Genomic DNA, 18,471 nt, shown 5'->3' with positions numbered 1-18,471 from the left:
TGTAGAAAATCATCAAAGTGTAAAACAAAAATGTTGCATACCATACAGTTTTCCAAGAATCAAGTCGTTAGCCACTGCAGTCGCTGACCTACAGCGCAGCCTGAAAGGAATTCAAGACCAAGAACAGGACGAGGCACTTTGTACTTTGGGAAAACAGGAAAAACAGGCCCTTAGATACTTAGCTATACTTCGGGAAACATTTTTATGAACCCAGATTCTTGCATCTTCCCATACTTAGAAAAGCACTAGAATCATTAACTGGGATATCTGTTCCTTGTGACTAGCAGTAACTTCCTACTGAGATGTATGCCTGATTGCATGTGCTCCTTAGCCAAAATTATATATATACTGGCTTCTCCCCCCACATCTTCAGAGCAGTTTCTCAGAGCTGTCTGAGAGGCTGTCTCCTGGGCTATAGTCCTCAGCAAAACACTGAATAAAACTCAACTCACAGCTCTTAACGTTGTGTGCTTTTCTTTCAGTCAATGAAATAAATTGAACGGTATGTTAAGTCTTTAAAAAATGACAACATTCACAGCAGCCTTATAGGTGACTTCTGCCAAACATTCAAGGAATTCCACAAGAGTGTAATACATAGTCTTCTAGAGAATAGAAAAAGAAAAAACAAAAAGAATAGTACCCAAATATTATATGAGGCTAGTATAAGCTCAATGCCAAAACAAAAAAAGGATAACGGGAATGGAAAGCTAGAGGACCATCTTCCTCTGAATTATGGGTGTAAGTATGATAAAAAAATCTTAGCCAATAAAATCCAACAGTATGTACAAAAATGAACACATTATAGCAAAATTGAGTTTGTTCCAAGAATGCAAGGATTTTTAACATTTAAAAAAATTAATGTAGGGACTTCTCTGGCAGTCCAGTGGTTAAGCCTCTGCGCTTCCACTGCAGGGGGCGTGGGTTCGATCTCTGGTCAGGGAACTAAGATCCTGCATGCCGCGTGGTGTGGCCAAAATAAAATTTAAAAAATAATCTTAAAATATTAATGTAAGTTATCACATTGTCAGTTTTACAAAGAAAAACCATAAGCACCCCAATAGATGAATAGGAAATATTCCATACTTTTCAAAATCTGTTCATGTTACAACCTCTTAGCAAACAATGAAAGCAGGGAACTTCTTTAACTGGATACAGAGTATTTACCAAAATCCTATAATAAAAATAATTTTCAAAAGAGAAATATTGAAAGTATCCTTTTAAAATTAGGAACAAGAAAAGCTTGTCCAATATCCACTTCTGTTCAACACTGTAGAGGTGGTACTAGCCAGTACATCGAAACCAGAAAAATAATCTAAGGATATTGGGCTTGAAATAGGTCATGTTGGTTCACAATTAAAAAAAAAAAAACTATATATGTGATCATCTATCATTGAGGGTTTTCCTATTTATGGAAGAATTAACAATATTTGCAAAATTAGTTATTGGCATGTTTGAGCTTCTTAAAGTAGAATTTTAAACCTTTTCATGAATGGTTTTGGGCCAACCTCAGAAGGAAACAGAGCCCATTTTACATACATGTGATTGCTTTGCTGTATTAACTCAGCAGCTTACAAGAAGGAATGCACTCTAAAAGAAGGAAAGTATATAATTTTAAAAGCCATATTAATCTATATAAAACAGCTGGTTCTGCTATAAACTCTGATAAAAAGACTTAGTAATTTGATTTCATACTTAAATAGTATTTTTGTGGTGGGAATTATCGTTAAAGTGATATATGATTCCAACAAATACAACACAGTTTTACTGTATTACAAAGTACTGTATTGATTTGCCAAAATTTTGTAATTTGGAAAAGTAATTCCCTTGTTTATATTTGTATTTCCAAAAGTCTTTATGATTTAGAAGGCTGTATTAGAGGCTGATTATGTTAACTGAAATCTATTACCTACATTTTGAAGCACTCTAAGCTTAAACAGAACAGCTGTTCACATCTTTTAGCATTTTACATTAGCCTAAGTTATAAAATTGCCGTGTGTCAGAAATCACACTTCTGTGATTGCTAGAGCATGAGATATCAATTATTTGAATGTAATCACATTTTGAAGTAATTGTGAACACAGAACACTCTTTTTAAAAGGAGACAGGCATTATTTGACTTACCAGCTAACCGCAGCATCATTCCTAGGTGCATAACGCTTTTAATAATGTGGTGCCACAGCTGGGAAGAAAACAACTGACTTAACCACTAGATGCACTGCAGTGGTTCTTATTTACGGGAAATCCTTATTTCTGATTCTGCATGTATGTGTGTGTGTGTATACATATATATATATGTATATATATATGTATGTGTATATATATATATATATATATATATATATTTTTTTTTTGCTGCACCATGTGGCATGTGGGATCTTAGTTCCCCAATCAGGGATCGAACCTGCCCCCCTGAAGTGGAAGTGTGGAGTCTTAACCACTGGACTGACAGGCAAGTCCCTATTTCTGATTCTGAAGGCCAGGGGCTATCTGAAAAACAATACAGTAAGTGAATTTTGTTTCCTATTTCAGGGCATGTAATTGACAACCACTAAATAGTATTTCTGATATTGGCAATTGTTGCATACAGAGTAGTTTGCTAATAGGCAATTAGCTTTGCCTTTATTTATTTATATTTTTAATAGTTTTTTTAAATTAAAAGTTCTTTTTATTTTTTTAAAAATTTATAAATTTATTTATTTTTGGCTGCGTTGGGTCTTAGCTGCTGCGCGCGGGCTTTCTCTAGTTGTGGCGAGCGGGGGCTTCTTTTCATGGTGGTGCACGGGCTCTAAGCATGTGGACTTCAGTAGTTATGGCTCACAGGCTCTTAGAGCGCAGGCTCAGTAGTTGTGGTGCACGGGCTTAGTTGCTCTGCAGCATGTGGGATCTTCCCGGACCAGGGATCGAATCTGTGTCTCCTGCATTGGCAGGCAGATTCTTATCCACTGTGCCACCAGGGAAGCCCACTTTGCCTTTATTTTATAATGCTTAATGTAAGTGATCAATTTAAAGTTTCTTACAAAAGAGAAAGTTAATATATGCATGTAAACCACAGAAACAGATACTAACTTATTTGAAAAATAGAGTTCTTTCTACTTAGAATATTGGTTACAAAACCCGCGTGATCATCTCAATAGATGCAGAAGAAGCATTTGACAAAATTCAACACCCTGTCATGATAACACTCAACAAACTAAGAACAGCAGGAAACTTCCTCAGCCTGATAAACGGCATAAACCCACAGCTTAACATCACATGTAATGGTGAAAGACTGAAAGCTTTCTAAGATCAGGAACAAGACAAGGGTGTCTGCTCTTGCCACGTCTGTTCAACATTGTACTGGAGGTTCTAGTCAGGGCAATTAGGGAAGAAAGGCAGATAAAGGCATTCAGACTGGAAGGGAAAAATAAAAACTATATTTGCAGATGACATGATCTTGTATATAGAAAATCCTGAGAAATCCACAAAAAATTAGTAGAGCTAATAAAAGAGTTCAGCAAGGAAACAAGATTGATATACAAAAATCAATTGTATTTGCATTCACTAGCAATGAACAACCCCCCCCAAAATGAACAATTTCATTAAAAGAACAAAGTGCTTAGGAATAAATGTAACAAAAGAAGTGCACAACTTATACAATGAAAACTTCAAAACGTCACTGAAAGAAATTTAAGACTCAAATAAATGGAAAGACATGTTCATGGATTAGAAGAGTCAATATTGTTAAGATATCAATACTCCAATACTCCTCAATTGATCTACAGATTCAAAGCAATCTCTATCAAAAACCCTAGCTAGGGGACTTCTCCGGTGGCACAGTGGTTAAGAATCCACCTGCCAATGCAGGGGACACATGTTCAAGCCCTGGTCCGGGAAGATCCCACATGCCACCGAGCAACTAAGCCCTCGAGCCACAACTACTGAGCCTGTGCTCTAGAGCCGAGGAGCCACAACTACTGAACCCAAGTGCCACAACTACTGAAGCCCGTGTGCCTAGAGCCTGTGCTCCACAACAAGAGAAGCCACTGCAATGAGAAGCCCACGCACTGCGACCAAGAGTAGCCCCCGCTCGCCGCAACTAAAGAAAGCCTGCGCACAGCAATGAAGACCCAAAGCAGCCAAAAAAACACAAACAGAAAACCCCCAAAAAACAACAACAAAAACCCCAAAACAAAAAACAACCCCCCCCCACAAAACAAACCAAAAAACCAAAACAAAAAAACCCTAGCTGGGTTTTTTTTTTGCCCCAGAAACAGACAAGCTGTTCCTAAAATTCATATGGAAATTTAATGGACCCCAAATAGCCAAAACAATCTTGAAAAAGAAGAACAAAGTTGGATGGTTCACCTTTCCTGATGCCAAAGGTTACTACAAAGTAACAGAGATCAAGACTGTTGATACTGGCATAAAGATAAACATATTAATCAACAGAATAGAATGGAAAGTTCAGAAATAAACCCATACGAATATGGTCAATCGATTTTTGACAAGAGTGCCAAGATCATTCAATGGGGGAAGAATAGTCTCTTCAACAAATGGTAGTGGGACAACTCACTATCCACATGCAAAAGAATGAAGCTGGACCCCTACCTCATGTCATATACAAAAATTAACTCAAATCACAGGTCTAAATGTAAGATCTGAAACTATAAAACTCTCGGCACTTTGCAAAACAGTTTGGCAGTTCTTCAAAAAGTTAAACATAGAGTTCCCATATCTGCCAGCAATCCACTCTTAGGTATATGCTGAAGAGATCTGAAAATGCATGTTCATACAAAAACTGGTAACAGATGCCCACAGCAGCGTTATAATAGTCAAAAGGTGGAAACAATCCAAATGTCCATCAGCTCATGAATGGATAAACAAAATGCAGTACATGAATACAATGGAACATTATTCAGCCCTAAAGAGGAATGGATGAATCATGCTACAAGATGGATGAAACTTGAAAACATTATTCTAAATGGAAGAAGCCAGACACAAAAGGCCGCATACTGTATGATTCTGGAATGTCCAGAATAGGAAAATCCATAGAAATGGAAAGTGGATTCGTGGTTTTCAGAGGCTGTGGAGCGGGGGAATGGGGAGTGTCTACTAGTGTGGATGGGATTTCTTTTAGGGGTGATGAAATGTTCTGTGATTTGATCGTGCTGATGGTTGTAAATATAACTTTGTAAATACATTAAAAACTGCTTGAGGGACTTCCCTGGTGGCACAGTGGTTAAGAATCTGCCTGCCAATGCAGGGGACATGGGTTCAAGCCCTGGTCTGGGAAGATCCCACATGCCGCGGAGCAACTAAGCCCGCGAGCCACAACTACTGAGTCCACACGCCACAGCTACTGAAGCCTGTGCACCTAGAGCCCGTGCTCTGCAACAAGAGAAGCCACCGCAATGAGAAGCCTGCACACCACAAGGAAGAGTAGCCCCCGCTCGCCGCAACTAGAGAAAACCTGCGTGCAGCAAAGACCCAACACAGCCATAAATAAACAAACAAATAAAAATACCGATGGAATTTTTAAAAAACATGATTCACTTAAAAAAATGCTTGATTATCTGTAGAAGGATGAATTTTATGTGAATTATATCTTAATGAAAAATACATGTATAAAATCTTGTTTAGCTTAAGGTTTATTAGTCCATTTGTAAAAGCAGTTCAGATACATGAAGTATTTGATTATTTTTGGAAACAGAAGATTGGTTTTACAACCAAAACAACTTTTTTTTTTTTTTAATTTTTGGCCACACCTCGCGGCATGTGTGATCTTAGTTCCCCGACCAGGGATGGAACCCCTGCCCCCTGCAATGGAAGCACGGAGTCCTAACCACTGGACTGCCAGGGAAGTCCCCAAAACAACATTTTAACTAAACAAAATGTGAGTATTTATATTTGGAAACAAGTTGGTTTGTAGAATATGTGTAAGGTAGATTTGTTCCTGAAAAAGTGTTATGTTCTAATGATTATACATTTCTTAAAAACAGATAAATAGGTTGAACAACCGGACAAGCCTACAGCCCCTACTTTCTCGGGGAATTTGCTGGGTATGGGGTGAGGCTACAAAGCAGAGAGAGGTGGCACAGTCTCGTGGTGCTTAGATTCTAGGACACTACTAGAGTTAAATATAAAAGTGAAGCCAGGGCTTCCCTGGTGGTGCAGTGGTTGAGAGTCCGCCTGCCGATGCAGGGGACACGGGTTCGTGCCTCGGTCTGCGGAGCGGCTGGGCCCGTGAGCCATGGCCGCTGAGCCTGCGCGTCCGGAGCCTGTGCTCCGCAACGGGAGAGGCCACAACAGTGAGAGGCCCGCGTACCGCAAAAAAAAAAAAGAAGTGAAGCCAAAGTAACCAAGGCTACAATGCAACTCCTTCTGAATTCAGTTCCTTTTTTTCCCTTTTTTTGGCCTCACTGCATGGCTTGCAGGATCTTTGTTCCCCGACCAGGGATTGAACCCAGCCTCCCTGCAGTGGAAGCGCGGAGTCCTAACTGCTGGACCACCCGGGAATTCCCAAATTTTTTATGTTAGATATTTTATTTTTAAGTTCTAGAATTTCAATTTGCTTCTTTTTCATAGTTTCCATTTCTCCACTAAGATTTCCTAATTCATCATGAAAAAATTTTCCTTTACTTCATTGGCATAATTATAATAGCTACTTTAAAATAAAATTCCATAGTGCTAATGTCGACATTTGGATTATTTGGGGATTGGCCTTGGATGATTGACTTTCTTTTCTGTCGAGATTGGTCACATTTTCCTATTGGTTTTATATTGAAGATTTTGGATTTTATCCTGAACCTTGTGAATATTATGTTGAAGAGATTCTAGATTCTTATTTATTTACTTTTGGCTGTGTTGGGTCTTTGTTACTGGGTGCGGGCTTTCTCTAGTTAAGGCGAGCGGGGGCTACTCTTCGTTGCAGGGCATGGGCTTCTAATTGTGGTGGCTTCTCTTGTTGCGGAGCACGGGCTCTAGGCGTGTGGGCTTCCGTAGTTGTGGCTTGCAGGCTCTAGAGCACAGGCTCAGTAACTGTGGCTCACGGGCTTAGTTGCTCCGTGGCATGTGGGATCTTCCCGGACCAGGGCTCGAACCTGTGTCCCCTGCATTGGCAGGCGGATTCTTAACCCCTGCGCCACCAGGGAAGCCCCTCTAGATTCTTTTATATAACCCTGTGTTGGTTTTTTTTTTTTTTGCGGTACGCGGGCCTCTCACTGTTGTGGCCTCTCCCGTTGCGGAGCACAGGCTCTGGACGCGCAGGCTCAGTGGCCATGGCTCACGGGCCCAGCCGCTCCGCGGCATGTGGGATCTTCCCAGACCGGGGCACGAACCCATGTCCCCTGCATCGGCAGGCGGACTCTCAACCACTGCGACACCAGGGAAGCCCTTGTGTGTAGATTTTATCTAAAAATTATCTTGGCAGTTCTTTTCCCTACTTTATGTTTTAGGTTTATTAGGTCCCTTCTGTTTTTCGGTGCTAATTAATGGAATTCTGGGGAGTAGGTTTGAAAATGCTGCTAGTAAAGAAAACGTAAGAGAAGTATATGTTGCCTTGTCCTACAGCTGCAGAGATGCAGACCATCACTGAGGATCATAAAGCTCTTTATGATAGAGCATTCACCAAAGTATCAGTTCTGCACTCCTATCTGATGTGACAGCTTGCAAATGTATAATCTTCTTCTAGAAATGGTATTTGTTCGAATGAGTTTTTTTTATTTTTATTTTTAAAATTTATTTATTTATTATTTTTGCCTGTGTTTGGTCTTCACTGCTGTGCACGGGCTTTCTCTAGTTGCAGCGAGTGGGGGCTACTCTTTGTTGTGGTGCACGGGATTCTCATTGCAGTGGCTCCTCTTGTTGTGGAGCACAGGCTCTAGGCACGCGGGCTTCAGTAGTTGTGGCACGTGGGCTCAGTAGTTGTGGTGCATGGGCTTAGTTGCCCCACAGCATATGGGATCTTCCCAGACCAGGGTTCGAACCCATGTCCCCCTGCACTGGCAGGCGGATTCTTAACCACTGTGCCTCCAGGGAAGTCCCAAATGAGTCTTTTAAGACACTCAGACTTCAGGGTCTTTCACTATATTATGTGAACTGTAACCAATAATCCCTGAAAGTCTACATTCTGGTTACCTTTTTAAAATAATTAATTAATTAATTTTTGGCTGCGTTGGATCTTCGTTGCTGCGTGCCAGCTTTCTCTAGTTGCAGCAAGGGGAGGCTACTCTTCATTGCGGTGCACAGGCTTCTCATTACGGTGGCATTTCTTGTTGCGAAGCACAGGTTCTAGGTGCAGGGGCTTCAGTAGTTGTGGCACGTGGGCTCAGTAGTTGTGGCTCGTGGGCTGTAGAGCGCAGGCTCAGTAGCTGTGGTGCACGGGCTTAGCTGCTCCATTGAATGTGGGATCTTCCTGGAGCAGGGCTCGAACCCGTGTCCCCTGCATTGTCAGGTGGATTCTTAATCACTGCGCCACCAGGAAAGTCCTCTGGTTATCTCATTTAATAATTTGTTGCGCTTATAATAGTGTTTAATTTGATGTATATGCTTTCTGAAAGATATACGTAATTAATCTTTTTATTAAGTCAAGAAAGGATCATTGGCAATTTCTTCCTTTCCCTACCTGCAAAAATTTAATAAAACTCCAAACCTATTGGATTTCTTATTCAAACAGAGGGTTGCAGAGTCTGAGTCTTATTTAAATTTATTGGGCTAACCAGAAATAAACCGACTCACCTGTGGTCAATTAATCTTCAACAAAGGAGCCAAGAATATACTATGGAAAAAAGGCAGTCACTTCAGCAAGTGGTGTTGGGAAAGCTGGACAGCCTCATGTAAATCAGTGAAGTTAGAACACTCCCTTATGCCATACACAAAAATAAATTCAAAATGGCTTAACGACTTAAATACAAGACATGACATCATAAAACTCCTAGAAGAGAACATAGGCAAAACATTCTCTGACATAAATTGTACCAATGTTTTTTTAGGTCAGTCTCCCAAAGCAACAGAGATAAAAGCAAAAATAAACAAATGGGACCTAATCAAACTTGCAAGTTCTTGTATAGCAAAGGAAACCATAAATAAAACAAAAAGACAACCTACAGACTGGGAGCAAATATTTGCAAATGATGTGACCGACAAGGGCTTAATTTCCAAAATATACAACAGCTCATACAACTCAACAACAACAAAAAACAAACAACCCAATCAAAAAATGGGCAGAAGGGCTTCCCTGGTGGCGCAGTGGTTGAGAGTCCGCCTGCCGATGCAGGGGACACGGGTTCGTGCCCCGGTCCGGGAAGATCCCACATGCCACGGAGCGGCTGGGCCCGTGAGCCATGGCCGCTGAGCCTGCGCGTCCGGAGCCTGTGCTCCGCAACGGGAGAGGCCACAGCAGTGAGAGGCCCGCGTACCGCAAAAAAAAAAAAAAAAAAAAGGGCAGAAGACTTAAATAGACATTTCTCCAAAGAAGACATACAGATGGCCAACAGGCACATGAAAAGATGCTCAACATCACTAACTGTTAGAGAAATGCAAATCAAAAGTACAATGAGGTACTACCTCACACTGGTCAGAATGGCCATCTTTTAAAAAATTTACAAATAACAAATGCTGGAGAGGGTGTGGAAAAAAGGGAACCCTCCTATATTGTTGGTGGGAATGTAAACTGATGCAGCCACTATGGAAACAGCATGGATGTTCCTCAAAAAACTAAAAATGCAGTTGCCATATGATCCAGCAATCCCATTCCTGGGCATATATATGGACAAAACTATACTTCAAAAAGATACCTGCATCTCTATATTCATAGCAGCAGTATTCACAATAGCCAAGACATGGAAACAACCTAAATGTCCATCGACAGATGAATGGATAAAGAAGATGTGGTACATATATACAATGGAATACTACTCAGCCATAAAAAAGAGTGAAAAAATGCCATTTGCAGCAACATGGATGAACCTAGAGATTATCATACTAAGTGAAGTAAGCCAGACAGAGAAAGACAAATACCATATGATGTCACTTATATGTGGAACCTAAAATACGACACAAATGAACATATCTATGAAACAGGAACAGACTCACAGACATAGAGAACAGACTTGTGGTTGCCAAGGGGGAGGGGGGTAGGTGAGGGATGGCGTGGGAGCTCGGGATTAGCAGATGCAAACTATTATATATAGAACGGATTAAACAACAAGGTCCTACTGTAGAGCACAGGGAGCTATATTCAATATCCTCTGATAAACCACAATGGAAAAGAATATGAAAAAGAATGCATATACATGTATAACTGACTCACTTTGCTCTACAGCAGAAATTTACACGTTGTAGATCAACTCTACTTCAGTAAAATAAATTAAAAAAAATAAAGTTATCGGGCCAAGAGGCAGAGGCAGAAAGGCGTTGATGGACTCATTTGATGGAGTGGTAAAGAGGTTAACACAAAGAGCGGATGTTGAACGATTTAATTACTGAAGGAATAATTTAGTTGCTCCTCCTGAGAGTAAGATGGCAGCTGGGAGTCCTAGATCTTACAAGCTCAATTATTCATTATTCTGTTCATTTATCCAGCAAATATTTCTTTTTCTTTTTTTTTTTTTGCGGTACGCGGGCCTCTCACTGTTGTGGCCTCTCCCGTTGCGGAGCACAGGCTCCGGACGCGCAGGCTCAGCGGCCATGGCTCACGGGCCCAGCCGCTCCGTGGCATGTGGGATCTTCCCGGACCGGGGCACGAACCCGTGTCCCCTGCATCGGCAGGTGGACTCTCAACCACTGCGCCACCAGGGAAGCCCTATCCAGCAAATATTTCAACCCCACTCCAGTACCAAGTACTATATCAATCAGGGACTAGTCAGGATAATGGCAACCAAACCTTATAATTTACCAAGACCTAGGAGCTCTACATTGTATCTCCGTGTAGCTGGTATTCAGAACCCTGAGGAAAGGGAGCCCTTGGGTGGTACCCAGACTACTGAGGAGGCTGTGTCATGTGGCTGGTACTCAGACCTGTGAAGAGAGAGCTATGGGCAGCCTGGGCTATGCCTGCTGCAAGTAGCTGGGGGCAGAAGTCAAGTGTTTGCTGTTGCTTGAGAAATACAGACAATCCCTGGAAAGCTGGAAGGAGTCCTTTTTCCTCTTTGTCCATCTTCCAAGGTCCCTTTAGTGATTCCCGTTGTCAGAAGTTAGAAGGAAGCCAGCTGGCGAGAGAAGTAGACCTTAAAAGGTGGGACCATGAAATTGATCTGGTTACGCCCCTGACCTTGAACTGAGTGCTGAGCACCTTGCCAACGTAAATGGAATTCTGATGTCCCCTGGCATAAACAGACATCTCAGATAAACTGATTACCACTCGTGGTTGCTTGAGAAGTGCCCAGTGCCATGTGAAAACAAACAGCTATGGAAAACTATAAGAATGGTGAGGTGGGCTGGCTATTCCTGACTGCACTGCAGAGTTACAGGAAGAAAGGGACTAGCTTAGGGCTTTAATTCTCAGCTTAAGTCATGGTCAAAGAACCAGAGAGGCTTTATTAGGTATCTATTGCTGTGTAACAAATTCACTGAGAAGTTAGTGTCTTAAAATATTAATAAACACTTATCAGTTTCTGATGGTCTGGAATTCAGGAGTGACTTATCTGGACAGTTCTGGCTCAGGGTCTCTGATAAGGTTGCAGTCAAGATATTGACTGGGACCACAGTCAGCTGAGGGCTTTACTAGGGCTGGTGAATCCACTTCAAAGGTACTACTTCACATGGCTGTAAAGGTGGTACTTCTATAATATCTATTTTTCCTTTCAGTTCTAGGAATTTTTGCTTTATGTATTTCAGAACAATGTTTTTAGATGCATACACATTTTGTCTTCTTGGCTAGTTGATTCTTTTATTATCCTGTAATTCTCTTTATCCTTAATCATCTTCCCAGTTCTGAAGTCTACTTTGATTGATATTAATCTAATCTATCTCATCTAATCTAAATATAGCCAGTCCAGCTTTAAAAAAGAAACTAGTGTTTGTGTGGTGTATCGTTTCATCCTTTTACTTTATCTATATAATTACATTTCAGGTTGGTTTCTTGTAAGCAGAATATAAATTATTTTTTGAATCCCATCTGACAATCTTTTTTTTTTTTTGTAGGAACACTTTATATTCAATATATTATCGAATTCTTTGACTATTACACGGTTTGCAAATATTTTCTGTATGTTGTAAATATTTCTTCTGGCTTGCCATCTGCTTTGGTATGATTTTTAAAAAATTATTTAAAAAATGTACACAGAGTAAAATTAACTTCTTTTTCCACTTACAGTTCTAGGTGTTTTAACACATTTATAGATGCATATAACCACCACCACAATCATTGTATTTTACAGAGGAAGTGTTTTAATTTTGATGAAGTCTAATTTATCAACCTTTTTTTTTTTTGATTGTGCTTTTGGTGTCACATCTAAGAAATCTTTGTTTAACCCAAGTCATGCAGATTTTCTTCTTTGTTTTCGTATAAACATTTTATACTTTCACATTTTACATTCAGATCTATGATGCATTTAAAAAATATATTTATTTATTTATTTATTTGGCTGTGCTGGGTCTCAGTGGGATCTTCATTGCTGCATGCGGGATCTTCATTGCGGCAATGCGGGATCTTTAGTTGTGGCATGTGAACTCTTAGTTGTGGCATGTGGGATCTAGTTCCCTGACCAGGGATCGAACCCTGGGCCCCTGGCATTGGGAGTGCAGAGTCTTAGCCACTGGACCACCAGGGAAGTCCCTCTATGATCCATTTTGAGTTAATTTTTCTATAGAGTTTGAGGTTTAGGTTGGGATCTTTATTTAGGATATTATGGATGTCTAACTTTTCCAACACCATTTGTTAGAAAGACTATCCTTCCTTCACTGAATTGCCTTTGCATCTTTGTCAAAAGCAACTGGACTTCCCTGGTGGTGTAGTGGTTGAGAATCCGCCTGCCAGTGCAGGGGACACGGGTTCTATCCCTGGTCCGGGAAGATCCCACATGCCGCGGAGCAACTAAGCCCGTGTGCCACAAGTACTGAAGCCCGCGTGCCTGGAGCCTGTGGTCTGCAACAAGAGAAGCCACTGCAATGAGAAGCCTGCCTACCACAATGAAGAGTAGCCCCTGCTCGCCACAACTAGAGAAAGCCCGCGCGCAGCAACGAAGACCCAACACAGCCAAAAATAAAGAAATTAATTAATTTTAAAAAAAAGCAATTGGCTATATACACGTGGGTCTATTTCTGGACTCTCTTCTGTTCCATTGGTGCACACGTCTATCTCTTCACCAAACCTGTCATGGTTACTATAGTTCCTACAGGTCATGAAATTGGGTAGTGTGTGTCTTTCAACTTTTTCTTTTTTCAAAAGTACTTTAACTTTTCTGGTCCTTTTGCTATTGCATATACATTTTAGACTCAGCTTGTCTATTTCTACAAAAAAATGTTCTTGGGATTTTTATTGGAATTGTGTGAAATCAACAGAGCAATTTGGGGAGAATTAACATCTTAACTGTATTGAGTAATCCAGTTCATGAGCACTATGTCTATTTATTTGAGTCTTTGAGTTCTTTCTTCAGCATTTTACAGTTTTCAGCATACAGATCTTACACATATTTCGTTAGATCTGTAACTTTTAGATTTTGTTAGATCTGTTTCCTTTCGGAGGGACTATTGTGAATGGTGCTTTAAAAATATTTTGGAATTCCCTGGCGGTCCAGTGGTTAGGACTCCACGCTTCCATTGCAGAGGGCACAGGTTCGATCCCTGGTTGGGGAACTAAGATTCCGCAAGCCACGTGGCACGGCCCAAAATAAATGACAAAAAATTTTTTTTGGTTTCCAACTGTGCATTGGTAGTATGTAGACTGATTTTTCAGGCTGACTTTGACATTTTTATTTTCTGACTTTGCTGAATTTAGTTCTTAGGAGGGTGTTTGTTTGTTTGTTTTGGTAGATTTGTTAGTATGGTCTACCTAGACAATCATGTCTTCTGAAACAGGAACAGTTTTATTTCTTCCTTCCCAATCTGTACACATCTTACTTCTTGTCTGTTTCCTTCTCTTCCTGCAGTGACCAGGACTTCAGTTCAATGGTGAATAGCAGTGGTGAGGCTACACCTCCTTGCCTTTTTTTCCTGATCTTAGGAAGAAAGCGTGCATTATTTTACCATTAAGTATAGTGTGAGCTGTGGGGTTTTTTTGTTTTTTGTTTTTTGTTTTTTTGTAGCTGCCTTCACTCAGCTTAAGGAAGTTACCTTCTATTTTTAGTTTGCTGAGATTTTTTTTTTTTAAACCAGGAATGGATGTTGAATTTTTGTCAGACTATCAACATCATGTGATATGATCTGGTCATGATGGATTTCGTCGACTGATGGATTAAAAATTGAGGTAATTCACGTACCTTAAAATTCACCATTTTAAAATGTACAATTCAGTGGTTTTTAACACGCTCACGGAGTTGTGCAACCATCACCACTGCCTAATTCCAGAACATTTTCTTCATCTCCCCAATAAGCTCCATACCCATTAGCAATCACTCCCTATGCACCCTTCTTCCCCCCAACGAATCTCCTTTCTGTGTCTATGAATTTGCTTATTCTGGACATTTCATGTACACAGAATCATCAACACGTGATCTTTTCTGTCTGGCTTCTTTCTCTTAGCATAATGTTTTCAAGGTTCATCCATGTTGTAGCACGTATCAGTATTCCATTCCTTTTCAGGGCTGAGTAATATTCCATTGTACGAACAGACCAGGTTTTGTTTATCCAGTCAGCAGGTGGTGGACATCTGGGTCAGTCCCACTTTTGGACTGTTATGAATAATGTTGCTATGCATCTTCATGTACAAGTTTCTGTGTGTACGTTTCCATTTCTCCTGTTTATATACCTGAGAGTAGAATGGCTGGGTCAGAACTCTGGTTAACATTTTGAGGAACCGCCAGACTGTTTTGCACAGCAGCTGCACCATTTCATATTCCCGTTAGCAGAGAATGAAGTTTCCAATTTCTCCACATCCTCACCAACACATTTTTTTCTTTCTTTTTAAAAATTATGGGGACTTCCCTGGTGGCACAGTGGTTGAGAATCCATCCGCCTGCCAATGCAGGAGACACGGGTTCAATCCCTGGTCCGGGAAGAGCCCACATGCTGCGGAGCAACTAAGCCTGTGCGCCACCACTACTGAGCCTGTGCTCTAGAGCCCGCACGCCCATAGCCTGTGCTCCACAACGAGAAGCCACCGTAATGAGAAGCCCTGAACACTGCAACAAAGAGTAGCCCCCGCTCTCTGCAACTAGAGAAAGCCCACGCACAGCAACAAAGACCCAATGCAGCCAAAAATAAATAAATAAATAAATAAAATTTAAAAAAAAATTACTGCCATCCTTGTGGGTGTTAAGTGGTATCTCACTGTGGTTTTCCATGGATTTACTTTTGAAATACTGAAACACTATTACATTCCTGGGATAAACCCTACTTGGTCATAGTATATTATTCTTTTTAGATATTTCTAGAATGATAATGGTGTGTAATTTTCCTCTTCTTGTACTATTTCTGATTTCAGTATTAGGAAGAGAATGACACATCTGTGTACAAAGGATACTTGCGTCTTGTTAGGTGGAGGCACGAAGCTGTTAGAGTTGTAGGGATATCAAATATGGTAGAAAGATGTGCATGGGTGATGAGTAGCCAAAGGGGTGGGTTGTGCTGCTTGCTTGTGGTATCTCAGCCTCAAGCCCACTCCACTTTCTGTTCTGTGATACAGTTGCTGGACCACTGAAAACTACATTTCCCAGACTCCCTTGCAACTGGGTTCCTGTTGAGGTGGGCCTGCTAATAGGGACCAGCTGAGGGAGACTGGAATGTGAACGAGGAGGGACTTTCTACTGCCCTCCAGTCCAGCAGGAGCAAATGTTTAGCTCTAGCACTATTTCTGCATCTACCTTCTTAGAAGTTCCAGCACCAACTGGAATCCAACCCTTCCCCCCCATAAAATCAAAAATCCAAGCACTGGTCTCCCGGGGCTCCACCCTCCACGTCTCTAGCCAGTGTCCAAGAAGACCCCAGTGGTATCTCCTGGACCGTTACTTGTGGCCTTGTGTAGACACTTCCCACGTTGAATCAGGGTTGGTCTGTGTGACCAGTGAAGTACGGTGGAAGTGACCCTGTGTGGCTTCTGAGAGCAGGTCCTAAAAGGCAGTGGAGCCTCTGCTTTCGTCTCTTGGGACGCTCACCCTAGTGGATACTCACGCCTAGAGGATGCTGTAGGGACATTCAAGGAGCCTTATGGCGAGGCTCCTGACAGGGACTGAGGCTTCTCATCAACAGCCAGCATCAATTTCCGGCCATGGGTGTGAGCCACATACACAGGGCCCCTGGAAGTGGACCCTCTGGTCCCACTCAAGCCCTCAAATGTCTGTAGCCCCAGGCAGTATCTGACCACAAACTTAGGAGAGACCCCAGACCCCAAACACCAACACAACCCTAGGAGAGAACCCAGACCAAAACCACCCACCCAAGCTGCTCCCATATCCTTGACAGAGCGGTTGTGATCCATGAGTGATCACTGTTATTTCAAGCCACCAAATTTAAGGGGTGAAGTGTTACCCGACACCAGATAACTAAACTAACCTCCTCTTTCCTTAAGTGCCCCAGCCAAGGGGTAGCAGCTGCTCCCTGCAGTTCATCAGAAATGGTTATCTCAGTATCCACCTTTCGCCCTTCCACTGTGGTTTCGCCACCTGTATAAACAATTCCCTGGATTAAATGACCTATATTTGAAATAACTAGTGTGGTTTGTTTTCCTGATTGGACCCTTTACATTTTAGAAAAAAAGCAAGCATGATATAAGAGCAATCCATTCCCTAGTCTCTCCCACTCTTCCCCAATCCTCCCCCCACCACCAAACCCAGCTTTGGAAAGTCCTCACTTGTCCCAGCTGGGCCACCACCTCCAACCCCACCCTCTATGCCCTCCGTCCACACCTCCATTCCCACACCTCCATTCCTGTCTTCCCACAAGGCTTCTAATCCAAAAAGTTCCTCTCTCCTCCTGTTTCCTCAGGGCCCCCAGACACATGTCACAAAGCGGGATCTGGTGGGGAGTACAGAATTTATTTTATTATTCTGAGTCTGGGTTTTGTTCCTTAGACATCGTGATTCCTGGATGGAGGTGACTGTGTCCCACCTCCCTGAGTCATAGTTCCATGGGCCTGTTTCAATTGCTTTCCAGGTTCAAAGTGCACTGAGAAGGCTTCACAGTCTTAATACTTCCTAGATGCTCAACTGAGGCAAAGTGACAAAATGGCCCCCCCACCCCCGCCCGCCAAAAAAATAAAACCCCAAGCCCCCAGCAGCTACTGCTGCTGCAGCCGTATGAAAAAATAATACAAACTCTTCTTAAAAAATAGATTACACAGAAAGAACCCAGAGGACAGAGGGCATGGGGAGGGGCAGGGGCTGCTCTGGCCACTGGCAGGGAGCCTCGGGGAGAGGCCCGGGATGGTGCTGAGATGAACTTCAGGGGGCTGGGATGCTGGTGGACACTGCCTCGTCCACTCTGCCCAGCCTCCCTCTGCTGCTCCTCCCAGCAGCTCTGGCCCTGGGACCACGGCTCCCCTCTCCCTCCAGGGACCCACCCTTCACCCTGAGGCCTGGTACCTGCTTCTCACTAAAGTGGCTTCAATAAAGAAACAAAAAGACCCAAAGCGAGGGAGGGCTGCTGCCCAGCCACGGGGATTTCCACTCCACAGGAGACGACCTCTCTCTGCTTTGGGGGTTTGGATAATTATCAATACCTGACGCTACCTAGACACCCCCTGGGGGGGTGATGGGCCCCAGACTCCCTGTTTGGCTCCTGGGAATACAGTGATGAGCCACGGTCTGAGGCTATCTGTCCTCTGGCCCAGCCTCGGAGGAGCTGCAGACGGGTAGAGTGTGCATAGGACAGCCGGGGCAGCGGGTGTGGGATAGGGTACCGGGTAGGGGATGGGGTACAGCTCACACGGGTCCTCCAGCTCATGCAAGGAGAAGCGTGAGGGGGTGGCCCCACCAAGACAGAGGTAAGGCAGGGTGAGGTGATGGTGTCTGTGCAGCCAGGCCAGCTCTGGGGCCGGGGGCAGAGAAAGGGCAGGGGCCACGGCCCACAGGGTAGAAGGCAAGTTAGGGCCTGGCGCTGGGGAGGGGTCTGGGTGTCCGCTGCCCCGCTGAAGGTGCCACACCTGGCCACCGCATACAGAGGAATCTGGTGCAGGGTGGATTCTCCCGAGTCGGGGACAGGGGCAGCTGGGCGGGCCGGTCTCAGTCGGGGACCTCGGGGTGGGCGGGCAGTCCACTCTCGCCACGCCGGTAGGTCTCCCAGAAGCCCCTGTCTAGCTGCTCCAGCTGTGGGCCCAGTGGCAGGTGGCCAGCCAAGTGCATGCGGAGCGTCTCCAGCCACTGCTCCAGCTTCACGAAAGAGGGCCTGGGGAGACAGGCA

General features: G+C 43.0%; 1 protein-coding gene across 10 annotated transcripts in view; it reads right to left on the bottom strand.

Moving 5' to 3' along the window:
• LIMK1 (LIM domain kinase 1) overlaps positions 1–18,471 on the bottom strand; it is a 61,496-nt gene that overhangs the window by 19,873 nt on the left and 23,152 nt on the right. For 9 of the 10 annotated variants that reach the window (XR_016387763.1, XR_016387764.1, XR_016387766.1 and 6 more), the window contains 2 exons: positions 18,215–18,456; positions 16,627–16,736 (listed from right to left, as the gene is read on the bottom strand). Coding sequence is in view for 1 of the 10 variants with exons in the window: in XM_022588086.3 (XP_022443794.1) it covers positions 18,294–18,456 (163 nt within the window). In the remaining 9 variants the exon portion in view is untranslated. Of the gene's footprint in view, positions 1–16,626; positions 16,737–17,087; positions 18,457–18,471 lie in introns of those variants that run through there. The other variant, XM_022588086.3, reaches the window with a different exon arrangement.

The sequence above is a fragment of the Delphinapterus leucas genome, chromosome 15 (assembly GCF_059928025.1).
Source record: "Delphinapterus leucas isolate spDelLeu-1000000601 "Yukka" chromosome 15, BTC_Dleu_Yukka2, whole genome shotgun sequence".
NCBI lineage: Eukaryota > Metazoa > Chordata > Mammalia > Artiodactyla > Monodontidae > Delphinapterus > Delphinapterus leucas.
The sequence above is the reverse complement of the archived record's forward strand: the minus strand, read 5'-3'. Positions and strand labels throughout refer to the sequence as shown.